The 27,475-nt window shown below is 49.2% G+C and overlaps 1 protein-coding gene across 3 annotated transcripts in view; it reads left to right on the top strand.

The window, feature by feature from the left end:
• The window catches only part of ACOT11 (acyl-CoA thioesterase 11), a 1,040,268-nt gene that overhangs the window by 951,454 nt on the left and 61,339 nt on the right, over positions 1–27,475 (top strand). For all 3 annotated transcript variants that reach the window (XM_069642127.1, XM_069642125.1, XM_069642126.1), the window contains one exon: positions 7,777–7,908. In XM_069642127.1, coding sequence (XP_069498228.1) covers positions 7,777–7,908 — 132 coding nt within the window. The remainder of the gene's footprint in view (positions 1–7,776; positions 7,909–27,475) is intronic.

The following is a 27,475-nucleotide window of genomic DNA, read 5'->3' as shown; positions in this document are numbered from 1 at the left end:
ACAGGGTACCCGTGGTGCCAAGGCCGCTCGGGCAGTTGCCTCTTTGCCCTCAGGTAACGCCGCAGCCGCTCCCACTCAGTCGTGAGGCCATGTCCCATGGTTCGCCGGTTGGGGGAAGGCTGGCGCAGCATCTTGTAGAGTGGCAAGCCATTACTTCAGATGTGTGGGTTCTGGAGATCATAACCCACGGCTACTGTCTTCCCTTTCGGCACAGGCCTCGCGACAATCCACCGGGGAACCTCTCTTTGCAGAGTCCGGATCCGCTCCTTGCGCAGGAAATTCAAGCCCTGCTGGAGAAAGGCGCCATAGAACTGGTGCCTGTAGCGGAGAGGAACAAGGGATGGTATTCCCCTTTTTTTTTGATTTCGAAGAAAGACGGGGGATTGAGACCCATTATGGACTTGCGCGGTTTGAACAAACTCCTCAGGAAGGACAAGTTCAAGATGGTTACTCTCTCTCAAGTCCTCCAGGCCCTTCAGCTTCAGGACTGGTTGGTGTCACTCGACCTCAAGGATGCTTACTTCCATGTGCCGATCCATCCCAAGCACAAGAAGTACCTGAGGTTCGCGGTTGGCGACTCGCACTTTCAGTTTCGGGTCCTGCCGTTCGGATTGACCTCCGCCCCGAGGGTTTTCACCAAGCTCATGGTGGTGGTGGCAGCGCATCTCAGGCAAGGGGGGATTCACGTCTACCCCTACCTGGACGATTGGTTGATCAGGGGGCGCTCTCCCGAGCAAGTCCTGGATCATCTGTCCATCACCTGCCGCTCCCTTCACAGGCTGGGCTTCTCCCTCAATTTAAAGAAGTCCCATTTGACGCCAACACAGCGGCTCCAGTACATCGGAGCAGTGCTCGACACTTCCCTGGGGCAGTGTTTTCCTCCCCAGGTGAGGGCTCTTCACATTCAGCAGATGGTGCACAAGTTTCAGCATGCCCAGACGCTCCCTGCGTTCGAGTTCTTGAGGTTGCTCGGCCTCATGGCATCCTGCATTCTTCTGGTGCCAGAGGCTCGCCTGCGGATGAGATCTTTGCAGTGGGCACTCAAGGCGCAATGGTCTCAGTCCTCCGGCAGGATGTCAGACCCGGTTCAGGTGCCGCCCTCGGTCGCCCGGGATCTTCTGTGGTGGGCCGTCGAAGGCAACTTGATGAGGGGGGCTCCATTTTGGCTTCCCTGGCCGGAGGTGACGATCGTGACGGATGCATCCCTCACGGGATGGGGAGCTCATGCCAACGGGCTGACAGTCAGCGGTCGTTGGTCTCCGTCGGAGTCCAGACTCCATATCAATCTTTTGGAGCTGAGGGCCATCAGGCTAGCCCTGAAGGCTTTTCTGCCGACTGTGCGAGGAAAGAGTGTCCTGATCCTGACGGACAATACAGTGGCCATGCACTACCTCAACAAAAAAGGGGGGCAGGGTCACTTCCTCTGTGCAGGGAGGCGATGCAGCTCGAGTTCTGGGCCATCCAGCAGGAAGTTTCGATCTCGGCAGTTCATCTGGCCGGAGTCGAGAACGTGACGGCGGACTCCCTGAGCAGGCAGAGCGCAATCTCTCACGAGTGGGAGGTGGCTCAGGAGATTCTCCTGGAGATCTTCGCCCTTTGGGGGACCCCTCAAGTGGATCTCTTCGCCTCCAGTGTCAACCGGAAGTGCGAAAGGTTTTGCTCGTGGGAATTTCCTCCAAAAGGAGCCTTAGGAGACGCGTTCGTGGTGGAGTGGTCATTCCCGCTGCTGTACGCGTTTCCTCCAGTCCCCGTCATCCCGCAAATGCTGCAGAGGTTACGGAAGTTCGGTTCCCGGATGATCCTCATTGCCCCGGCGTGGGCTCGGAGGACGTGGTACCCGGACCTTCTCGACTTATCCATCTGCCCTCCACGTCGTCTTCCCTACCAAGACGATCTGCTCTCACGGGAAGGGGGTCTGGTTCTCCATCCAGAGGTCAGATCCCTCAACCTTCACGCTTGGCTTCTGAAAGGTTGAGGTATAAGGATTGGGACCTCCCTAAGGACGTGATGGAGGTGTTGCTTTCGGCCCGAAGGCCAGCAACAAAGTCTCTGTACCGTTGCCGTTGGCGTAAGTTCTGCGACTGGTGCAGAGTTCAGAATGTGGATCCTTTTGCATGTGACGTCCCCATGGTTCTGTCCTTTTTGCTTTCTTTGGCCCACAGGGGCTTGCAAGTGGGTACCGTTAAAGGTTATCTGGCGGCGCTGTCCATCTTTAAGCGCTCGTCTGAAAAGTGTTCTTACTTTAAAATCCCTTTGATTTCACAGTTTCTGAAAGGGCTCACTAATGTGTTCCCTCTGTCACCTTTCCTGGTGCCGGTTGGGATTTAAACCTCGTTCTTAAGTTTCTTATGGGTGCGCCGTTTGAGCCTTTGCATTCTTGCCCTTTGAGGCTGTTAACTCTGAAAACTGTGTTTTTAGTTGCGGTTACTTCCGCTCGCAGAGTGAGTGAGTTACAGGCACTTTCAGTTAAGCCTCCCTTCACTGTATTTCACAAGGACAGGGTTGTCCTTAGAGTTTGTCCTTCTTTTCTTCCGAAGGTAGTGACGGAATTTCATTTGGCCCAGAAGGTTGTTCTTCCGGCATTCTATCCTCCTCCGCATCCTGGTAAGGAAGAGGAGAGGCTCCATAGGCTTGATCCTAGGAGAGCTTTAAGCTTTTATGTTTCACGCATGTCCCGGGTCAGAGTGGACGATCAACTCTTTATTGGTTACGCTGGAAAGCGTTTGGGGCAAGCTGTGACGAAACAGACTTTGTCTCGCTGGATTATTTTGGCCATCTCGGAGTGTTACCGCTTGGCGGGTAAGGACCCACCTGCTGGCTTGCGGGCCCATTCTACCAGGGGTATGGCTGCGTCTACTGCCCTGCAGAGGGGTGTTCCTATTCGCAACATCTGTGATGCAGCCACCTGGGCTTCAGTACATACATTTGTACGTCACTATTCCCTCGATTCCATCCGAGCACAGGATCTGGCCTTTGGCAAGGCGGTCCTTTGCTCTGCTATTTGATTGGCTATTCTAAATCTTGATTCTAAATTCTTTCCCTCCTCCTTGCTCTGGTACTGCTTTGGGAGTCTGTCATAGATATGGAATACGTCGGAGGACCCAATCCCCTCGAAGAACAAGTTACTTTCTTACCTGGTAACGTTCTTTCGATGGGATGGTCCGACGACGTATTCCATATCGCTCCCGCCCTGCCTTCCCCGCTGCAGAATTTCTTTTGCGATTGCAGCTTACGTTCCGCAAGGCTTTGTGTCTGACTGGCAGTTGACTGGTGTCACACGTTCTGGGGGACAAAACTACAACTGAGGCTACGGGCGTCGTGCGTCCTACTTATCACATCGGATGACGTTGGAGGTCGGAGGAGGCCCTCGACGACGGCGCATCGACGTCATCGACGCAGGACGCAGACGCCGAAAAAAGTTTCCGAAGCAGCACAGCTGTGGTGATTACATGTCATAGATATGGAATACGTCGTCGGACCATCCCATCGAAAGAACGTTACCAGGTAAGAAAGTAACTTGTTCTTCTGTGGGTAACTAGGTTGGGAGTGCGCTGAGACTCTAATTGTATGGTTGTTTGGTTGTCACCTGATGTGGTTTTACTAAGAATGAAGGGTGACAGCTGCAAGTGACATGGAACTGAGAGGCTACCCCAGCCTCAAGCTGTTAGAGTATCAAGTTAGTAGTTCCACAAATACGTGCTGTACATTGAGAATATTAGTTCAGTCAGTATCAGCTTTCCAATATAGGTCACTTTTAATATGTGCAGTTCCAGTAATCCAACGTTCAGTAGTACATACAATACTAGACAATAGTCCAAACAGGACATAAACAAATTATACAAGAAGCCAAAAAAGGGGCCAGTAGTCGAAAAAGAACATAAACAAATTATACAAGGCGCCAGAAAAAATTCCAGCACGTGTTTTGACCTGCTCGATCTTCTTCAGGGTACAAAACAATATTCTTAATTAATCCACAACATAAACATTCCAAATATATATCTCTGCTTGATATAGCAATTCAGATAAAGAAATAACGTAAAACAAGGCATGTAAAACGTGAAGGTAAGGACGGGAGGGAAAAGAAAGAAGCGAGGAAAGAAAAAAGAAGACAGAAGTTTTGATTAGTAAGTGTCCAATGTCAGATATTAAGTTCACATAATGCGTGTTGGCTATCAATTGTTAAAATTCTCAACATTCTTTGATACTCTGGGTACCCATTTTGAATCTTATGGTCACACAGAGATTGGTAAGTTTGACTGTGCGATGCATACAATAGATTCACATGTATTTGGGGGATCTGCTGACTAGAGGGATGCAGGACATCATGTAAAATCTTAATATTAGTGAAACTTCAAGGTAATTAGTAACCTGATTTCCCAAACTCTTAGCACCAAGTTATGTGTTGCTTAGCAAATTGCCCTTGCAAAGATTTGCATTTCAGCTATTAGTGGTAACTGACCAAAGAGCCATTAGGTGCAACCTATATTCATAATACAAAGATTAAAAATACCTTGTTGGTAGCGTTTGTTGGGACTTTTTCAGTTTGTTTAAGGTGGCGGGATTCCGTAAGACCCCAAATGTATTAGAGTTCGCACTGGCACTATTGCCAATAGCTTGTTGACAACACCGGTCTTAGTAGGTAAAGTTTTGTAGTTTCTGGAGAACAGCAATATCAGCACGTCGTTTATGTGCATGTCATTGTGGGATCTGATTTCTGGTTGTGCTCCTCGCTACTGACTTTGCCGTACATCCGGGGTGTCCGAAAAGGATAGAGCCAGCTTGCGTCAAGCCCTAGACTCGAGATTGAGTTTGTGGTCAGTGTCTGCCTAATACAAGGCCTTACCCCGGAGATTGGTTTGCTGAAAAAAATGCTGAAAAGCTAACTGCACGTTAGAAAAAACTGTAGTGCGGCCTACTTGTGACAAGAAAAGTGCACACTCTCTGATCCCATAAACAGGATTAGAGCCTGTCTTTCTTGGAGACTATGGGTTTCCGAGTGAGCCTTCGACCTATAGTGCTATTGTTACACTAGAGCTTTTCTCTGTGCTTTAAGTGTCTTCCTACCAAGGACACACCAAACAAACTTTGGCTGATCATCAAGCCCGGTGGTGGCACTTCATTTGGTATGTGGTACACGTCTTCATTCCTGAAAAGGGTACTTTCTGAGGTGTGAAACAGGGAGCTTTGCCTCTGTAAAATCCTGGTAAAGGGTCGTTTTTTGTGCTTATTTCTTTTAAGTATTATCTTTGATTGCTGGGCTGGGGAAAACACAAGTGTGAAATGGAGAAATAGCCCCTTTCCCTGGCAAGTCACAGCTCACTGGGAATGGACCATTAGCATTCCAAAGCCCCTTATTCTGCCTGTGCTCCACAGTAAATGCCTGCACCACATAAGCCTGATTTTATTTGTGTTGCTAGTCTGCGATGTGACCAAGTTGACATGGGAGTGAAGGCAAGTAGGGTAATAGACAGATGTTGGGTTGTCTTGTGCAGGTTACAACATTTCAAGCGTCGGGGTGTTTCGAGATTATGGGGTGTTTAAAATGAATGTTAAAAACAAGGAAAGGGGGTGTTTTGAAAAAAATTGAGACGAGAAAGGGTACAACTATAGACTGAGAGTGCCACCACAGTCAAGTAACGCAATGTTACCGGCACTCATCACGCATGTAACATGTTTCACTGTCCAATGTCAAGAGAGGTCTGTCTCTGCATGCCTTAGAACAGGGCCGTTTCTAGGGGTGGGTGACGGCTGAGAGGTGAGGGCACCCCTGCAGGGGCAGCCACTTGAATCTCTCACCAGGGAGAGGCAAAATAGTATTTCGTTTTTTAAGTCAAGAGACATCAGCAGAAGACAGTAGTTTTACCTGCCCATAATCCATCTACCCACCATGATGCAGTCAAAGGTTTACATGCTCTACTCAACGATTCTGGATGACTCGCACCTCACAAAATGTAGAATCATTTTTGGAAGGAAACGGCCTTAGCCTTGTCCAACATGGCGAAAGTGTGATAATTTACTTCAGAGACGCTGGCCTACCAGAATGGAAGGTTCTGGCCTGAGACAAAGGGGTGCAGCCTGTTGAAAATTAACATACAAGAATGCAAGATTGCATGTGCTTGAAGAAGCTAGGGCTTAAGCATTACTTGTGCGCTTTTCTGCATGGTGTTTCATCACTGTTTTTCTCTCTGCTGATGTTCGGGGTAAATCTGGGCAGTGATTTGGGAGCATTGTAAGCGTTGTTATGCTGCTTAAAATTCAGAGTACTGTCGCGCAGCAAAACATGAGCATATTGATTTGTACCAGGAATATGTTATGCTGTACGGAAATGTGGGACCTTAAGAAATGAGTGTACCCAACTAAAACTTTAAGCCGATGTTAGTGGGCACTCATAAGTGGCATTTGTGAACCAGTAAGAATGCCATTATACGTTTTCCTTTAATCCCCACCCCAAAGAATTGGAGGCTTACTGTTCCTGTCCATCATCCTCTCACACCTTAAATGTTCCATTTTAAGATTTTCAAAATATTCCATTTAGGATTTACATGGTCATCAGTATGCCTGCTCAGCTCACGTTTGGCTCCAAGACCCAGGCCAGACCTCCTGACACGACCCCCTGGCACGGCTCAGCCCTACCCGGGAATTCTCTTGCTCTAGGTAGTCGGTAACTATACATGGTGCCATGCCGTAGAACATGATATCTGGACTTGCCTTGATCTTATAATACTGTTTACTTGACATCATTTTTGGAGTGCATGACATCAGGACATGGCGGTTCCAAAGTGTTCTTGAATGCTGCAACTTTTATTCGTTCTCTGCCTTTACCGGTGAAATCAGAATCGGGCCCTTAGTTACTAAATGAATCTTGATCTTGGTGACGGGGGGTTGATGTCAAGCTTCAGAGACAGTGGGCCACATTACGAGCATGGCAGTCCGTGAACTACGGTACCGGTAACCATGCCAGGACCGTATTTCCCGGACTGCCATACTACGTGCTCTGCTCGCGGGTGCCGTTTCACCCACCAGGTTTTTCCTGGCGGGTGTAATGGCACCCGGGAGCAGAGCGCGTCGGATGCACCGGCACGACTCTGCGTGTGCCGGTGCATCCGACGTCCCCATCCCCATTCAGCCCTCAGGGGCAGAATGGGGATGGGGGAGGCCCTTGATTCCGGCACCCGTAAATGGGCAATTACCGGGACCTTCGAGCTCGGCATGACCCGGTTCTTGCCCATTCGCGGGTGCTGGAAAAAATGCAACTCGGTGGCAGCCGTGCCGTACCGCCAGAGTTGTAATGAGGCCCACTGAATCCTGAAAGCAAAATCGATCCATAATGTTATCAATAACTAAGTAACGTAAACAAAAACCTTTAATTTTCTTCGCGCTCTTGTCTGTTGACCATGATTTATCATACTTTTTCTGGCGACAAAACAAGCTACGGCTGTGTGGAAATGCGTTTCATAAAATCTACACGGTATGCTCTAATGAGGTTATTAAAAAGAGTGATTAGGGGTTAGTGGTACCAGATGCCTGCAGAAACTCCAGATCCCATTTGTTTGACGTGACATGATTTTACAGAGGTTTCCTCCTCTTCTAGGCTAAGGCTTCTGACATTGACTGAGTTAGAGTTCCCTTTGTCGAGAACATTACTGTTTGTGTGTATAAATTGTACTCAACAGGAAAATATTTATTCTTTATTATTAATTTTGCAAATACTGGTAATGTACACAATCTAATGTTTTCTGAAAATTATCCTTTTGCATGACTATTTGTGTTTTACAGCAAATGTGAGCTTCTGCAGCAAGTCGATCAAGATGAAATGATCTACCACGTTGTGATCTCAACACGCAGCGCAGAAAACAAACTCATTGACTTCATTCTTTTGGCCTCTCGAAGAACCCCCTGCGCTGTTGGGTAAGTACATCGCACTTCTAGCCCGTTGGGAAATTTGGCTGTGGCTATTGGGGGCATATGATTGAGTGTCCATCGACCATCACTTATCTGTTGTCATGTTTAGGAGCATGCATGGGGTTTCTGCATGGGGTACACTGGCCAGGTTTGGAATGTGGAATCCGTGTGCATGGACGAATGCACACACATTCATGTTTCCATATAAAAACTTTAAACAAGATGTATTGATCTCACCTTACATATAATTACAGCATGGTCCCTTTCATGTTCTTTTGGATCTGGCAGTTCTCACCGAGCATTCTGTTTTTAGATGTTCATAGGTAGCAATTATATTTGTTTATTTTTTTATAATTTTATTGTATTTGCGAGCCTTATCGGCTTGTATGGCCGGAAAGTTGGCCAATGGGGAGTGCTACATCACTCCCCCAGCTTATATTTATTAATATTACATCCAGATGATCTTGCTCCTTCCCGAACATTGGGAACTCCTGTAGGAATTAGAACAGGAAAACTAACTAATTATGCTGTATTATGCAGTATGATGAATCCTGTGGAGTCCTCACAAAAACCCTATCTAAAGTCTCCTCCCAGTGGCCAGGAAAAGGCAGACGCTTCCTGATCCTGACCCTGGGGGTGGTATTAGCCAGGACGATCGCTGGGAGGAGAAGGGCCCAATATGTGATGGCTTGTGGTCAGAGAGCTATTTTCCCGGGCAAACTCACTTGACATGGGTGAAGAACATCATAACAAGAGAAAAGAAAACACCCAGACACTAATGCACTGTGGTTCACAATTTATAGTACATCAATTAACATTACTAAAATATCCTTCCATATCCTACATGTCAATTTCCTACAGTAACTGATTAGACGGCACATGCCAATGTTTCGCCCACTTGAGCTTTGTCTATGTAGTTAGATTCATTACATTACATGTACAATGTATCTTTATCAATCCTAATAATTAATTAATTGCCCTAAATCCATAGCCTTTAGAGAGAGTTATCTGAAGGAAAAAGGCAGAAAGTAACACATAGCTTTATCTGATATCAAGCGAAGGAATTGGGCCAATTCATCACTCAATTAACATATAAAAATATATAATTAAGTTTAATTTGGGTTCCAGGGCTACAACCCTGTCATAACCTCAACATTCTATTATTTATGCCATGTGGCCATACGTTCTAATTAGAATAATAATGACAACCGCTATGCAACCCCTCTTCAAGCCCATTGTGATATTTCAACTAAATCATAGAAATAGTGTTTGACTGTATTTGATATAGTCCAACCATCTCTCCATATTGGGTACATAGTTCAACATTCTTACCCAGCTAGGATGACTTAACATGTCCTCAAATTACTGCTTGTGTTTTAAATAGTTTCCACCCTTGTTCTAACCTGTATGGTAAAACCGTACATATGTTGGGTAAGTGCCCATTATAGCCCACATTTCCAAAACCTGGTCATTAATCATTTAAATTTGATTGATTGTCTCCAAATTAATCAGTGAAGTTAATTTACCTGTGGTCGGTTTGTGCTTCCAAAGCATTTCAATGCTTATTAATTAGAATATTTCATGATCTGCATGCTACATTCTGTCTCCTGATTAGGCAGAGTAAGTGCGTAAAATACATTTAACAGTTGAGGCGCAACAAATAGGCCTGATGGCGATTCTGCAGTTACAAGTGCAATAAAGGGGGAGAAGACCAGGGAGAACAGACAGACGATCATCAGGCATGTTGCATTTGGGTCGTGCAAGTGCATAGAAGGTCACAGGGAGGGGGAGGTCCAAGTGCACCCAGTCGGCGGAGACTGGGGTAAGTGCAGAGAGAACCACTCTCTTGGGTTATTCTACGTGCAGTGAAGGTGGGTGTGAGTAGGTCCCTGAGGCAAGTACTAAAAGGACTGGTGGGGGTGCCTGGGACCGGTGAGACTCTGAGGCACGCCAGGCAGCCAGTCAGCAAGCTGAAAGGAAGAGGATGGATAGATGGATAGATGGAGAGATCAGAGGGCTTGGTTAGCAGGGTAGAGAGACAGCGAAGGAGGAGGAGAAAAGGAAGGTCTTGAGGAGTTTCAGGAACTTAAGAAGATCAGACTCAAGACGCAGGCTGACAGGGAGGCTATTCCAGAAGGAGGCACCTGCTGCAGATAAGGATCTCACGCAAAGTCTCTGCTTGGAGAACCGGCTCTCTCGCAGAAGTTTGGAGATAAATTAGCGGAGTGCTTGTGAGGGACAGTATTTAGGTAGGCAGCGTTGCAAGTAGGTATGTCCCAGGCCCCAGAAAGCCTTGTGGACAGCAATAATTCCAGTTAGACAGATAAGCATAAAAATATGCAATCGTTTATTAGGCCTTTTAAACGCACACTAAGCAATTAAAACATTTAGTCAAATATTGGAATACAAAAACTGTAAAACAGAACTATAGATTCACCCTTAGTAGAGACAGAATAGCATTTGATTCAATGAGCAGTCAAACACAGGCAAGTATTCTGATGCATAAGAAATAGAAAGACGACTTTATGATCATAGAACAGCTTCCCAAGCTCTTATAAAGACCACCCCTAAGGTGGTTTGGGGCCTTATGCCCAAACCTCACCAATTGCAAAGTATGCACTCAAGTATTTTTATGAAGAGATTGGCGATCCCAGTGGTTATGATTTAGAAGAGACAAAAAGTTGCACAAAGTTCACGTCAGTAAATTCACTCAATCCTAGTCCTTAGGATAGTCCTAAAAAGGGATCCTTAACCAGGCCTCCACCGACCAAAGGAGTAATTTAGGGATAGGGCTTTATGCTTATATAACCCTCTGGAGTATGGGGCCACAGAAAGAAGTAGGTCAACTTACCCCCTGAGTCAGATTTCTCCAGAGACCATTGCTGGTGTTCTGGAATCTGTTAAGGACACAATCTTCTGTGCTTTGTCCGTCGTAGACAGGCCATGGGTCACGGGTGGAGAGGTCGCTCTCAGATGTGGGATTTAGCTTGTCGGTCGAGGTGCCTAAGTGATCAGTTACAGAAAATGTTCAGTAGAACACAGAAAAAATAAGTCTTCTACTGGGAAAACCACTTTAGGATATCACCAGGGATCGAAGGAGTGTTGTAATGGGAGCAACCACGGTCAGGCGGCGACAGCCCACCTTCAATGGGCAAACAAAGGAGCAGTCCCAGCAAGAACACTGAAAATGCAGGAGCAAGCATCTTGTTAAGCACGTGAAAGATCCTCCATGTTCTAAGGATGCACTCGCAACGGCCACAGCTGCATCGAGGTAGCCCAGGAGAGAGTTGACCAGTCCACAGGTAGGTCCAAGGACATATCTGAAGGTGCAGATCCACGAGCAAGGGTCGAGAATGGTTGTTCCCACTGGTCCAGGTCTCAAAGCACTGACAGAGGAGCAAGACTTCACTGGGATAACACTGGAGTCAATGCTGGCCAGCTTCAGGGGTCATTCTCTAGTCGTTCGCAGGCTGCATTTCTTCATAGAAGTCTTGGCTCCAATGATAACCTCTCAAATAACTTCAGGAGCCCTCCTGTTATCCAAGATTTGGACTACGAGCATGCCCATGTCCACCAATGGTAAGATCTGCACCATTCAAACAGACAGCTAATCATGGATAGCCACTGGCCACAACATTTGCCAAGCAACAGTCATTCAGGTACTAGGAATGTGAATTGGGACTTGACAGTCCCAGCTCCCTCCTTTGGTCACACACCCAAACCGCCCCAAAGCCTTCAAAAGCGACAGCTTTCCCCGGGAAAAGGGTATTCCACATATGGCATTTCCTGACCCGAGAAGGCAGGAAGAGGACCAACGAACAATATGGCGAAAGAACAAGTGAAAAATCTTGTGGCACAGCCATTTTAGGGTGCTAGCTACCTTTAGTAGCGATTTGTGGTAAATGCAAAAGTGCACTAGTAAAATGTTTTAAAGTGATAAATGTCACTGCTGTCACCAGCTTGTCTCTTAGGCACACATTTACAAAATGTCTTTTTGTTACTTTTACAAATAGTTTAATAGGATACAAATCCTACCTGCACTTCACTGTAAGGTGTGCAATTGTATCAATACAGAAAATTCACAGAGACCTAGTTTCTCAGTACTGATAGTCTTAGGATAGTCTTAGGAACTAATCAGTTTTGCCATAAGAAACAGGCAAGGGAAGTAAAGCAGAACGATTTACTTGCCTCACAAAAATTCTGGACAGGGTTAAAAACAAAGTAGAAAAAAAGGGTGGAGGAAAGCAGCAAAAAGAGAATATTTCCCAACAGTCACGGCTGCTAGAAGGTGATTATCTAACCTATGGTGGTAGCATTAGCTCTACTTGATAAAGAAGCCCGGAAACTGTAGTGTGTGGGCATAAAGGTTCATAAACATCTTCAGTCTCTATGAAACTACTGTGAAACCTGACTCTACTGTAACTACCTTTGCCTTACTATGTACATAATCTAGCGCTTTGATACCTCTGGGTCCTGGGCGTGTATATCAAATGAAATAAATAAATAAATAAACTGATGATCAGAGTGGGCAATGCTGCAGTGATGTTAAACAGATACGATTGGGAGCACTGGGAAAATATGCTGAGTTCTGTCTTTCCTTACAGAAATCAAATCGGAAGAAGCTCAGGACATATGAAGAAAGGGTTAATTAGCCACATGATGTATTATCAAAGTAGCCTTAGTTGGACCATGCATTGTTCAATCTGTGCTGCATGTAGGTCATGCACAGGAAGGCCTGGCTTGAATTCTCTGATTTTATCTTGGTCATTCAGGCAAAGGTTGTTGGTTTGTCCTTCAGTGGGGATCAATTGTTTGGTAAGGAAGTTGAAAATGTTTTGACTGGGATAAAGACATGCACAGGGACGGCAAAGAGCTTTGGGGCATTTAGGGACTGTTGGCTTCCTTCCTTCCGGGCAGTAGAGGGAAATAATACCGAACTTGTTAACTCAGTGTAGGCATCATATATGTGGATGTCTACGGTGTCTTAAAGATCTGCCCCTCCCCTCTAGATGAGAAATAGAATTAGCGAAAGATATGAAGGTTTGCTAGCGATCAACTCTATTGGGCCTTTACTTCAGGATGAAGGTTACTTGCATATTGTAAAGGCACCCACCAAGTGGCTGGGGGAAGGAGCACACTCTGTCACTTGGGGTGGAGACCGGACCTCTGCTTTAGTTGCACATAGGTCAGCTCCAGAGGGGGATAGTTAATTGAGTTGGACGGTATCCAGATTCTCAAACTAGAAGTCAAAAAGTAGGAAGGTAGATACATCATTCATGTATTTCTACGTCCCATCCACTTTCCTCCTTTCTCATTGAGTGGCGACTAGATTGGAGCCCAAGTACAGCAACTTGCGCTTCTGCTTTAACAATTTGCCTAATAAAGCAGACTGAACCTCCGTTTAGCATGGCTCTCCTCCCTATGCTTTGTACCCATCAGTCCCTTTCTCACCTTTGGATGGGTCAGACGCCTGAAGCAGCTTTCTCTTTTTTTAGTTTGCCATTTGGTCACTGTATTTTTGTTCTTATTTTTCTTTTCCACACTTACCTCTGATGTATGCTGGGTAAAGCAGGCTTTTATGTTTGCCCAGGGTGTCCCACATTGGTCTCCATGGTGGCCCCTCACGCTCTTTGTCTAGAGTGTTTGTTGATTCTTTACCGCAGAGACACCTGCATGCTCTGACACACTTTCACAGAATTCACTGACATACCAACAGAAGCGCTTGGAAAGGATCTCCAAGGCTAGTTCCTTGGATCATTTCAGAAGCTTTGTGGCTTACAAGAAGATAAATGAGCCTATTTTTCATTCAGCAATTCAACCAGGGGGTTCACCTAGTTGAGGGGCCCCGACACATGTCTGATGTCGCTTGACACCGCACTACCAGCAGTCCTCTGTGAGGCCAATGTGGATGCTATTTTTGTTCCTTGCACTGAGAACGTATTGAGGGCTTATCATCAGACTTCTGTATCTGTGAGTTCTCGTGCCAGGGGTCCTTCTCCTGAGGGCATTTCACCTCGTACCATAATTCATCTTGAGGCCCATCCCACTTCAGTCACCGGGGTCTTCATCTGAGGGCCACAAGGTTCTGTGTGTGCCGGATTCTGTGCGCAATCACCTAAAGGTTACACTGCAACCTCTACAGTTTCCATTTCTGCACCTCTGCTGCGCGTCATGATGGCACACTGTCCTTTGTTGGTATCTGTCTCAGGCCAGTCACCCAGAGATGTTTCTCCAGCAGCTTCAGGTGCTACAGGGACAGGGGACTCTGACACGATCCTACCGCAGGTTCCCCAACTGGGGCTTCCCCCCATTATCTGCTAAGATGGAGTTGTCTCCCAGTGTTAGGGGTTCTCCAGCATGGGGTCTGGCATGGATTCACATGCTCATGAATATTCCCCGTCGTCAGGCCCTCGGTATAGAAAAAAATCAGTATCAGTTTTGTTTCTGATCTGTCTTTCTTAGTAGTAACCAATCACTGGTCTCTGGGTCATACTGCCCCCAGCCAATGACTGCCGTCTCCCTAAGCCCCGTCTCCGGCAGCCATCCTCAGATTTTTACCGCACGTTCAAGTGTTGGCAGTCCTCGTGCTGTAGCTTTCGAGCTTTTGCTGCGTTTTCGCGCTTTTTCAGGAGATTTTTCTCATTTTTCGGTTAAATAGAGCCTCAAGCTCCACCGTTTCTACATCGGATCAACGGGGACCCGTTTCTGAGTTTTCTACCCCTCTCAAGGGTGAAGATTTCGTCGAGTTACGCTTTTGGAGGATTCCAGAAGTTTCCGAGGCCTACCCCGGACATGGCCCAGGAGAAAGGAAGCTCGACGCCCGGGAAGCCGTTCAGGACCTGCCCTGGATGCCAGCTTCAGAATGTTTTCAAGGAGGACGAGCATTCGTTATGCCTCTACTGTCTCCATGGGGACAAGATGCACAAGGAGAAGGACTGTGCGTTTTGTGGGAACATGTCGGAGCGGGATCGCCACCTCCGTCTCGCCAACTGGCTGGAAGGGAAGAGCCCGTCAGGCGAGAAGAAGAAAAAGAAGTCTGAGCGGTCTTCTAAGTCCTGTGAGGGTGCCCCGGCGACGGGGGCCCAACAAAAGGCTACGCACCGCGAGTCCGCGGGCACCGGGAGCGCCGAACGGTCGGGCTCCTTGGCTGCCAGGCAGGGCGCATCCTCCCCGGCGCCATCAACCACGAGCCAACGCTCTGGCTCGGGTAAGAGGAAGTCCGAGAACCCGGCGAAGCTTCTGGAGAGGCCCCGGTCGATCTCGAAGATTCCGGCAGAGGGTGAGCGAGGCGCAGACCCTCCCCCCAAGGTGAAGGCCCCAGGCGTCCAGAAGGTGGCGATGGCCTTAATTCACCCTGCTAAGACCTCGATTGAGGATGTCGCCGCGGCCCTGGCTCAGCCTGTGTAGGCTACACCAGTGGAGGCGCCCTCAGGACCCAGAGTCTCCCTGCCACCGCGGAGGGAGTAGTCTTTCAGGCCCATTGAGAAGACCCCCACGAAGTCCTCGTTGGAGAAGGTGGGGGAGGGGACTGATGGCCATCGTGGATACGGACACGACCTCTGAAGAAGAGCTCATCGAAGTCGTGGAAGAGGCCCAGCCCATCGGGAGGGATCCCGACGAGGGCGACGACGAGGGCGACGACGAGGGCGACGGTGTCGCCGACAAGGCTCCTCAAGAGCCCTCGTGCCCGTCGTTTCCGCCGCCGTAGGACACCTCGGTGGCCATTTTGTCAGCGATTCAGTCCTTATGCTCGGAGATAAGGACAAGGTTACCCCTTCCCCCGATGGAGGTACCTGAGCCAGACCTGATGGGGGAACCGGAGCCAGGACCTTCGGAGAGTCCACCGCATAAGAGGAGGAGGACACATCCTACGCCACCTCTCCCAACTCTGCGGCCTGTTCTGCCTTTCCCCCGGTCTACTACCCAACGGGGATGATACAGACACAGCTACGACAGGTACAGATGGCGACGGAGGGGACGACGGGACGTGTCCCCCGTCACCCCCTGCTCTGGCGTCCCCGCCCAACGAGATTGGATCCCTTCATGCCATGATTTCCAGGGCATCCGAGCTTTTTCAGCTCTGCCCAGAAGAAAAGAAGAAAGAAGGGTTCCTTTACCAGCGGCGCGAGGCTAAGAGGAAGACGGTCCTCGCCGTACCACTTCTTGATGACATCTGGGATGAGGGGCTCGCCCTCCTCAAGAACCCTGCCACGGCGCCGGGAAAGAGGGACCGGTACGAAAAGAAGTACCGGGTCCCCGACGCTGCCCCGTTGTGTCTTCGGGCACAACCTACCCCGGATTCGGTCGTCTCGGCGGCGGCAAAGAAGAAAGCTGGGGGGCATCGGCCTCGACATCAACTTCCCCACCGGACGGCGAGGGCAGGAAGTTGGACACGATGGGGCGACGGATAATCTCATCCGCAGCGACGACTATCAAGGCGGCCAATGCCCTGGCTATCGTAGCCCGCTACGACAGGGAGTTGTGGGTCAAAATCGCCCCTCTGTTAGACTTCCTTCCGGACGCCAAAAGGGCTGAGGCCCTTGAAATCCTACAGGAGGGGGAGATTGCTTCGGACCACGCCATCACGGTGGCAACGGACATCGCCGACACCGGTTTCCGTCAGTTGGGCAACGGCATTTGCCTGAGATGACGAGGATGGCTCAAGGCCACGGATTTCCGCCAGGACGTACAAACCAAGGTCTTGGACATGCCCTTCGACGGGAACAACCTGTTTGGGAAAGTGGTTGATGAGTCCCTTCAGGCCATCAAGACGGACACAGAGACTGCCTGGGCACTGGGAGTGCTCCAACAGCAACGGCCGTCCTTTTGGAGCTCCGGAGGCAGACAAGGTGCCTCCAAGGGATCCGGCAGTGGCTTCTCCTCTTACCGCCAAGCGTCAAGATCTTCGTCCCAGGAAGCGTACAGGGGACGCAGCAAGTCAGGTGGTGCCCGTCGTCGTCGACAAGGAGGTCAAGGGGGCAAGGCAGCCTCCAAACAAGATTGAACCGACCGTGGGGTCGGGCCCCCGCCGAAGCACCCCGGTGGGAGGCCCGCCGGTGAGGTTCGTCAGCGTGTGGGAGTCCATCTCCACCGACCGTTGGGTGCTGGACGCCCTGGCCCAAGGGCACGCCCTTGAGTTTCAGAAGAAGTGCCCTCGCGTTCCACCCGTGGCCAGGAAGGAAAATCACATCCCTCAACTACTGTTGGAAGTAAGGGCGATGCTCAAGAAGGGTGCCATCGAGCTTGTCCCAAAGAGGCTTCGGGGCTCCGGAGTTTACTCAAGGTACTTCCTCGTAAAAAAGAAGACAGGAGGATGGCGCCCCATCCTGGACCTACGATGACTGAACAAGTACATCAAGGCACAGAAGTTCCGTATGGTCACCCTCCAGCATGTGCTGGGACAGCTGGAAGAGGGCGATTTCCTGTCGTCGTTGGACTTGGAGGATGCCTACTTCCACATCCCCATTCTAAAAAGACACCAAAAGTTCCTCAGGTTCGTGGTCCAAGGGCGGCACTACCAGTTCAAGGCCCTCCCGTTCGGATTGAAGTCGGCACCCAGGGTGTTCACCAAGTCCTCGCACCGGTGGCGGCGCGGCTGCGCCTACAGGGGATCCACGTCTACCCCTACCTGGACGACTGGCTCATCTGGGCAAGGTCAAGGGAGCTCGCCGTGGAGCACACTGCGAAGACCGTCCAGCTGCTCACGGACCTGGGATTCTCCATCAACTTTCCAAAATCCCACCTGGTTCTGTCGCAAGTTGCCCTGTTTCTAGGAGCCAAGCTCGACACAGTGGCGCGGCTGGCCTCGCCGTCGGAGGAAAGGACCAGGACCATTCTGGGCAAGGTGCAGCATCTGCTGGCCACGGACATGGCCAGGGTAAGATCTGTCAAGTCCCTCCTCGGGATGATGTCCTCCTGCATTTATCTGGTGCGCCTTTGCAGGCTTCAGATGAGACCCCTTACAGGAGTTCCTCGACACCCGCTGGATCCAGTCGACGGGAAGCTTCGAGGACATGATCCCTCAGGCGATCCGTTGGTGGGGTACCCGCTCTAATCTGTGGGCGGGCATGGACTTTCAGACCTCAGCTCACCAGGTGACGGTGACGACGGACGCCTCCCTGGAAGGTTGGGGAGCACACTCCGGAGATCTTCACGCGAGAGGCCTTTGGCTCCCAGAGGAGAAGTCTCTCCACATCAACATCTTGGAGCTCTGCGCGGTGTTCTGGGCCCTCAGGTCCTTTCTTCCGTCCCTCAAGGGCAAGGTGGTGAGGATCTTCACCGACAACACCACCACGATGTTCTACATCCGGAAGCAGGGCGGAACCAGGTCCCCGGCCCTATCCAAGGAAGCCCAGGATTTGTGGCATTGGGCCGTCGCCCAAGGGATGTTCTGGTGCCTCTTCATCTGGCAGGAATAAAAAACATGATCGCCAACTCACTCAGCAGGGAGCTGCGCTCGTGCCGCGAGTGGGAACTACGCCAGGATCCAGTGGATCGACTCTTCCGACGATGGGGCGAACCCCAAATCGATCTCTTCGTGACGGCGACAAATTCCAAGTGCCGAGGTTCGCCAGCAGGTTCCCCCAGCCGAGGAGCATGGGCGATGCTTTCTCGTTTCCCTGGGACGGCCTATTTCTTTATGCGTTGCCTCCACTGCCGTTGCTGCTCCGGCTCATCAACCAGCTCAAGAGGTCCCGGTGCAGGATGATCCTCGTCGCACCGGCGTGGCCGAGGCAGATCTGGTTCCCGGACCTTCTGGACTTGTCAGCGTCCACACCAGTGAAGCTACCGTCGGACGCAGACCTTCTCTCCAGTGAAGGAGGCGCCATTCTTCACCACAACCCGGAGTCGCTGAACTTGCAGGCCTGGCTCCTGCAGCACTAGAGTTTGGAGAGTACGACATCCCGGCCGACTGCAGAGAGGTTCTTGCAAAGGCCAGGGCGTCCTCAACTCTCAAGTGCTACGGACATTAATGGAAGAGGTTCTCTGTCTGGTGCCGTGCACAGAAGATTAACCCTCTGCGGATTACAGCCCCTCAAGTACTGCAGTACCTACTGTCGCTGGCCAAATCTGGACTTGCACACGCCTCCATCAAAATACATCTGGCTGCAATCTCCCGATATACCAGGACGACAAGTCGGGCGTCCTTGTGGTCTCATCGCCTGGTGAAAGAATTCATGAAGGGACTATTCCGATCATTCCCGCCGGTGAAGGCTCCTGCCCCGGCGTGGGAACTTAATGTGGTGCTGACCAAGCTCATGGGAGCCCCTTTCGAGCCTATGCATTCGGCGCCTTTGAAGTTCCTGTCATGGAAGACAGCTTTCCTCCTGGCCATCACCTCTGCACGACGAGTGGGAGTGATCCAGGCCCTATCTTGCAAGCCTCCATACTTGACTTTTCATGACACGAGGGTGGTGCTGAGGACGCACTCCTCCTTTATGCCCAAGGTGCCGTCGGACTTCCACCTCAACGAGTCCTTGGTGTTGCCAGTTTTCTTCCCGTCGCCTTCGTCGCCGGTCGAGAGGACTTTGCACTCGCTGGATGTAGCTAGAGCGCTGAAGTTCTACATGGACCGCACGAAGAGTTTTCGGAAGACGTCACAGCTGTTTGTGAACTTTGGGACTGTGAATCAAGGGAAGGCTCTCTCGAAGACTTCCATTTCCAGATGGCTCTCCGGCTGCATCATGCACTGTCACCGGTTGGCTGCCCGGCCGTCCGAGAGCCCATTCGACCAGAGCGATCGCTGCTACCACGGCGTTCCTGTCTGGTGTGCCCCTGCTGGACATCTGCAGGGCTGCGACGTGGAGGTCGATGCACACCTTCACAAGATTCTACTGTGTCGATCGGGACTCCAGGGAGGAGTACAGGGTCGGCCAAGCACTGCTGCGCAACCTGTTCGCCTAAGGTGAGCCTGGTGAGGAGGTAAGAGTTGCTTAATGTTGAGCCTGTTGCCACCTCCCGTGGTTGTGCATGTGTGTACTGCTATGTATTCTCTTATTCATGAGCATGTGAATCCATGCCAGACCCCATGCTGGAGAAGGAACAAGTTACTTACCTGTAACTGTTGTTCTCCAGCATGGGTCTGGCATGGATTCACATGCGAACCCTCCCGCCTACCCCTCTGCGGCTCTTCACTTGGTCATACTGCCACTTTACGTGCTACCACATCTGAGGATGGCTGCCGGAGGCGGGGCTGAGGGAGAGGGCAGTCATTGGGTGGGGGCAGTATGACCCAGAGACCAGTGATTGGTTACTACTAAGAAAGACAGATCAGAAACGAAACTGATACTGATTTTTTTCTATACCGAGGATTCCCGCCCTGACAACAGGGAATATTAATGAGCATGTGCATCCATGCCAGACCCATGCTGGAGAACAACAGTTACAGGTAAGTAACTTGTTCCTTACTTAGCTCTGCTGCTGAACTTGCCCCACAACACTTGGGCATCCAGAAGTTCACACTCTTCAAGGGAAGATCATTTGTTTGAGAGGTTCCAAGATCTTATGTACTCATATCCCATGAGGCAATACTGTAAACGCCTAATGTGGAAGGTGCTGTTGCCAGTTACACATCAGCCTAGTGCTAGTGCAGTTCTACAGGCGACCCTCGGCTCACATCCCCTCAGTTATTTGGGCCTACGCCTTTCTTGGGTTCCAAACTGCTCTAGGAGGGCTCTGTAGTGCAACTACCACCAGTTCCTTCAATGCTGACTCTTTTGCCCACTTTGGTTGCCACCAATGCTTCCACTACCACCAATGCAATTTCTGCAGATGACGTGGAAGAGGTTTCTATGTTGGCAAAGGCCCTTCATACCATGATTCACTGCCTTTTGAAATATTTGGGGCGCCCTGTGCCTGCAATTGTTCTGGTGGAGTAACTGGTTTTGTCAGAGGTCCTATACTTAATTGATAAATCAGGCATACACCTTCAGCCTGAGATGGAGGAGGAGGCACTCAAACTGTGGTAAAAACCTGCATTGATCACGATATGGCCAAAGAGATGAGTTCCACTCAAAAGCTCTCACTGGGCTGGAACTTTGTCTGATGAGGAAACATCAGCTACTCTTTTCAGGAATGCTGAAGCTTCTTTTTCCTGTTCCTCCTCTCAAAGCCCATTAGGGCAGTACATTCAAATCGTGTTCTCGGGGGAGGGGGAGGGAACGGGAAGTAAAAGGTTCTATCGGAATGCCTCCCTCAGTCTTAGGCAGGCTAACACAGAGGCTGTAATAGCTGCAGTAAGGAGTTTATCGAGTTTTGGATGTCTTGCGCATACTTGGAGCTCAACCCCTCCAAGACCGAATTCCTTCTCTTCACCAACAACACTGAACACCCAGACATATAGACCTGGCTATCAACCATGAACTCTGACGGCTTCATATCCCAGCTCACCGCCTGCACCAAGTCCCTCGGGTTCCACATCGACCGCTCATCTCCTTCAAGACAGACATATTTAAGAAAATTCATGCAGCTTGGTATTAGCTCTCCCTCCTGTGGAAAGTTAAGCCCTTCCTCCCTCCGGAGAGCTTTTGATCCACCGTTCAAACACTGGGCCTATCCCACCTGGATGTAGGCAATGCACTCCTCGAAGGCCTCCTGTTGTTTTTCGATTGTGTCCCTGAGAAGTATCCTACATGCTGCCACACACCTCATCAAGGGTCTCCGCAGAGACAACTACATCACCCCTGCCCTCATTAACCTTCACTGGCTCCCACTGCATGCACAAATCACCTTCAAGTCTTGCTGCATCATCTATAAGGCAGTCTCCCTCAAGGGACCCAGCTACCTCACAGAGAAACACAAGCATCTTCAGTGGACAGCGCACCACCAGAAGCCAGGACAAGTGCAGACTTCAAATCCGCCACTGGAAAAAGGAAAGGACCAGAAAACAAACCTTCTCTGCCTATGTCCCAAGACTATGGAATCTCCTCCCTGTCATCAGATTTGTCCCATGCTCCTACAGTTCAGAAAAGAACTCAAGACCCACCTCATCAAGGAATCTGTCCTCAAGACCTAGGCCATCACATCGCCCCTCGCACCACCTGACTCGCTAGACACTGCCTCCCCCTCTCCTACCCCACGCTGTATAACTGTTCTGTTGTTACCTCTGAAAAGCGCTCCGTTATGCATCTGTATTGTTTTTATACCCCTGTAAAGTTCTCTGTTATCTATCTGTATTGTACACCTCTATAAGGAGATATGTTGCTTCTCAAAGCGAGGTCCACGCTCAATAAATACCATAATAATAATAAAATAAAAGAATAATAAAATAATAATAAAAGCTGGAGGACTATGAGGCACTGCTTGTAGCAGAGTACCTGGTGTGTTTCTATTCGAGTTTGGCTGAGGCTCGCCAAGTGGATCAGGATATGATGAAGGCATACTATCACCATCTTGACACTGATGCTTGGAGCATGGCCATGGCCATGGCAGTGGCACTGCTGAGACTGGCTCTGCTGAGGGTCTCTACATTGTAACTAGATGTGCAGGAAAAAAATCCCATGATGGGATTGCCATCCATACCGAAAACCCTACCCTTATTCCAACGCAGAAGCTGTTCATATGGTTTTTCTGGGATTCTGAATCAGGGACAGTGTTTCCAATGTAAGAATGAGTGGGGGCCACTGTAACCTTTTTTTCTAGTCCATGATCGGGTATCAGCATGGTAGTTTCAATGCCTTTCGGGGTGTATGTCCTCATGTACTGACGGGTCCCATGGCAAGACCTCAACCTCACTGTACGCTGTTTCACCTAGCTGCGCACTGGAACCAAATGAGGGAACCTCTGCACAATTCTGTTGAGATTCCAGTTTGGCTCAGGGAGGACCTTCTCTGGTGGTCAGACAGTCAAAACCTACTAGCAGGGACTCTACCTTCCAGACTCTCCACACCAGTTAAGAATTGCATTGGACTCTTCTTTCTCAGGCTGGGAGCCAATCTGGGGGAATTGCAGATCCATGGCATTTGGAGTCCGCGAGAGGCAACAGAACACATAAATTACCTGCAACAGTTTTCCTGGCACTTGAGGCATTCATGCCGTTTGTAAAAGCCTCCAGAGTCCTGGTCCTCACATACAGTGTAGTGACTGCTTTATTTAAACAAGCAAGAAGGAACAGTGTCAATAAGGTTGTGCCCTATTATGGTACAAATCTGGAAATTGGCACTATGGAATGACATCTCGTTACAAGCAGACCACCTAGCATGAACAGACAGCGAAGAGGCAGGCAATCTGAACATGCTGTCCCATTTCATACACCAATGTTAATGTTAATAAATCTTATAGAGCGCACAGTCGCACAAGGCATCATGGCGCTAGGATGGATAAAGACAGCCCCACGAGAGTTCAGAAAAGATATGTTTTAACCTGCCTTATAAACTCTAAATAGTTGGGGGTTTTCTTGATGGTAGGTGGGAGATTATTCCACAGGACTGCGGCAGCAATAGAGAAAGCCCGGCCATCGACTCGGTGTCTCTTATGCTTTTGGACAACAAGTTGTTCGGAGGTGGCTGAGTGAAGATTAAGAGTGGGGTGATAACATATAAATCTGGATTGGAGATATTCTGGTCCCTGGCCGTGTAGGGCACGGTGTACAATGCACAAGGCCTTAAATTCTATCAGTTGAGCCACAGGAAGCCAGTGCAGGTTCTGTAACACAGGGGAGATGTGAGCTCCAAAAGGGGTGCCTGTGGCCAACCTCGCGGCCAGGTTTTGCAGCCGTTTAATCAGGCCCTTGGGTTGGGCGAGATACAGGGTGTTGCAATCATCTATTCGTGATAGAATCAAGCATGCAACCGCTGGAGGGGTGCAGTGGGGCCGGGATCAGAGGAAGTACTCTCCTCGGAATCTTTAGATGAAAATGGCCAGCCTGACAGACCACAGAGACATGCTGGTTCTTAGACATGGATGCAGACGGTCACACCTACGTTTTTCACTTTCTTAAGTGGAATCGGCAGGGGTCCTAGGGAAGAGGCCCAGAGTGTGGGATCAGGGGGATTGCCCACCACTATCACCTCGGTCTTATCCCCATTCAATTTGAGCCCATTGTGGTTCATCCAATCTCCAACGGCAGTTAGGCACCCCCGCAGGCACGACGACACCTCAGACTGATCAAGGTCTAGTCTGATCAGTATGTGGGTGTCGTCGGCATAGGAGTAGCAGCTAATGCCGAAAGAGCGGATGAGACACACAATGGCCCAGATGTAGATATTAAACAATATGGGCGACAGGGGTGAGCCCTGGGGCACTCCACAACGGAGGTGGCAAGGAGCAGAAAGGAAAGGGGGGGCATTGAGAGGGTCTGCGTACGGTCCGCAAGGAACGAGCTGAACCATGCCAGTACCTGTCCAGATATACCAAACTGGGCAAGGCGAGATAGCAGGATGGAGTGGTCGACCGTGTCGAAGGCTGCTGAGAGGTCGAAAAAAATCAGGGCACACACTCCACCTGAATCCACCCACTTGGCCATATCGTCCAGGACGACCACCAGAACACTCTCCGTGCCACGACCGGGGCGGAACCAGGATTGAACCGGGTCCAGAAGATTAGTAGATTCTAAAAAGGTGGATAGTAAGGGGGTCACCAGTGATTCTAAAAGTTTAGCCAGAAAGGGGACAAGTGAGATAGGGCAGAAATTAGATGGTGGTAGGGTCCAAGGTGTATTTCTTAAAAAGAGGTTTCACCCTAGCAGATTTTAGCTCTTGAGGGACGGACCCTGTTTGAAGGGAGTCGTTAATAGCTTTAGTAATCTCAGATAGCAGATCAGGGGCAATGTCCTTCATAACCCGTAAAGGGATTGCATCCGAGGGAGAGCATGGCTTGATTTTACCGATAGCCGCCAGTACAGTTTCCTCAGTAGAGGTTGGAAAGGTGGACCAACTATTAGCAGTAGTGGGTTCAGAGACCGCGAGAAAGGGAGAGGTGTTGTCAAGGGGGCCAGTTCTTGTCACTGCCAGAGCAATGGTTTGTGTGATAGTGTCAATCTTAGAGATAAAGAAGTGAGATAGGGCATCACACACAGTTCCTGAGTAGGTAGGACAGTGGGGGTGAGCCTCTCCATTGAAGTAAGATCCTTGACCGCAGCGAACAAAGCCCTTGGCTGAGAAAGAGAGGACTCAATATTAGAGGTGAAATGTGCCATTTCGGCAGCTTTTAATATAGCTGAATAAGTAGCAGAATGTATTTTATATTGAGTTTTAAGAGCAGGGTCATATGTTCTATGCCATTTACGTTCCGAATGGCGTAGTTTAAGGTGTCGTTTTTTCAGAAGATTAGTGAATCATGGTTCAGGGAGCAATCTACGAGGTTGGATCAACCGCAGAGGGGCAACCATGTTAGCCACCTCTAGAAAAGCCTCAGACATAGAAGACAGTGACACTGCTGACTCGCAGCTACATTTGGCTTGGATCAGAGTAGCCAGACTTGAAGTGTCCACGGTACGCTAGGAGCTCTGCCAGATTTTCTCTATGGGGGTTTCGACAGGTTTGCCTATATCTTCAAGTCTACAAGAGACCAAAAATGGTCAGACCAAGGGATAGGTTCAATAGACTGAAGTGTAAGAAGGGGTTTATGCGCAAATACCAAATCCACTATGTTGCCCAGTTTGAGTCGATTTATTAACATGTTGATGGAATTGAAGATCAACCATACTTTCCGCAAATAGAATCTAGATGTTCTGGGGGAGCTAGCAACAGAGTTGAATAAGAAATGCCAACAGTACTTCTGGAAAGAGAGAGGGGAATTTGCTGGGGGAAGCGCTGCCAGCCCCTTGGGACAATCAGTCTGTATTTGAATGTTCTCCTCTTCATCAAATTCCCAAAGTTCTGCAAATGTTTCAGACTTCCAAGAGTTGGTCGCTCCCAACTTGCAGAAGAGTCACTGTTATTACAACCTCCTGTATGTGTCGTCTCAACCTTTTCTGCTCCATCCGTCCTTTCTGGGCCTCCTTTACCGATAAGAGGAGAAAGTGTGGCACCCCTCCTCTCAATCGCTTACCATGGCACTTTAGCTACTGAATAACTGACATGTGGTCCATTGGCCTGGCAGAAGACAACGTATGTACCTTAGTGACTGCTACGAAAGGCTCCACCGGATCGCAATTTAAAGGCAAGTGGCATAGGTTCTGCAACTGGATGCTACACCGGGCTCAGAATCCTATTTAAGCTTTGGGAGGTACGTTTTGAATGGTTATGTTGTCTCTGATTTGCTACCTGAAAATAGCGTCCTAGTTGCAATAATCGCATGTTGCAGGATCAGTGAGTTGCAGGCCTTATCTTCAGAGGATCTTTACATTTCTTTACACCAGGGTGAGGTGGTTCTCTGAACCCACCCCTCATTTCGGCTGGAGGTGGTTCTGGAGTTTCACATGCATCAGAATATTGCACTGCCCATCTTTTTTCCAGATCACCAAACTTAGGCGAACAGAGTTTTGCATTTTTTAAGGTTCGCAGAGCTCTGATGCTTGGGAGGACTAGACCTCTGAGGTCTTCAGAAAGACTGTCATATTTGGGGGTCCTCATCTGGGCAAACAAGCCGTAAAGCCTACTAAAGTAATATGGATTGTTTCCTGTACCAGTCATTGTTACAAGCTGCAAGACAAGCCTCCTCCTAGGGAATTCCATGCCCGCTTGAACAAGCATGGCAGTAGCCTTTCAGAGACCAGTTCTGTGGGAGGCATACTGCAAGGCGGTCACTTGGTGCTCCCCATCAGCCTTCTGCAGGCATTATCGACTGAACAGCAGCTCCAGTGGAGACTCTCAGTTCAGGCAAGCAGTTCCTTGCAACATTCCTCCCTGAGGGTTGAGTGTGATTTGGTAATCTCCCATAAGTAGGGAGGAAAGGGGACGGGATGTAGGAGTAAATATATTACTCACTGTCGCAACTATTGTACTCCTAATCACTATAGGGAGCAGATTTAACTATCTATGGTGTTAAGCTGCCATCTAGCCGCCAACCATCTTTGAAACATGTGAATAGCCTCATGTGTGACTCCTACATTTTAAATCTTTGCCGAGCTAGAGGTCAATATCTGGCTAGATAAACTGCAAGTAATGCAGTTCTATGCAGTTTCCCATCTAACCTCCAATCGCTTTCCTCAAGTTAACTCTATCATGATCCAAGAGGCCACTAAAATGGCAGAAGTGTGCTATGCAAAACCTCTTTACATTACATTATATTACTCTCATGTACACTCTATAAACCTCTTTGTTTCCCCAAATTAACATCATGAGCTTCTGGAGACTCTGGTATTTTACTGTTATAATAGCTTCATCAATCTCTTGGAAATTCTTATGGTCTTGCTCTATGTACATATATTTATGTATTCATATGCTCTGTAATGAGATTTCAAAAGATAAACCAATTTTGTAATTTAGGTGTTCCTCATCCCGAAGTACTCAATGGGGCTCATTACAGGTTCGGCGGTAACCATGTCAGTGCTACTGGTGGGTTGCCGCTGTATCCGTAAATATTTACTGCCGCCTGACTTCCCGGTGCCACCGGAAGATTACAACCCCGGCGGCCCAGAAAGTCAGTCGCCAGTAAAATGTTCCCCATTCTGATAGTCCCATAGGACGCTATG

This window comes from Ambystoma mexicanum, chromosome 1q (genome assembly GCF_040938575.1).
Source record: "Ambystoma mexicanum isolate Mex_15411 chromosome 1q, UKY_AmexF1_1, whole genome shotgun sequence".
NCBI lineage: Eukaryota > Metazoa > Chordata > Amphibia > Caudata > Ambystomatidae > Ambystoma > Ambystoma mexicanum.
This window is presented reverse-complemented; position numbering and strand designations above follow the sequence as displayed.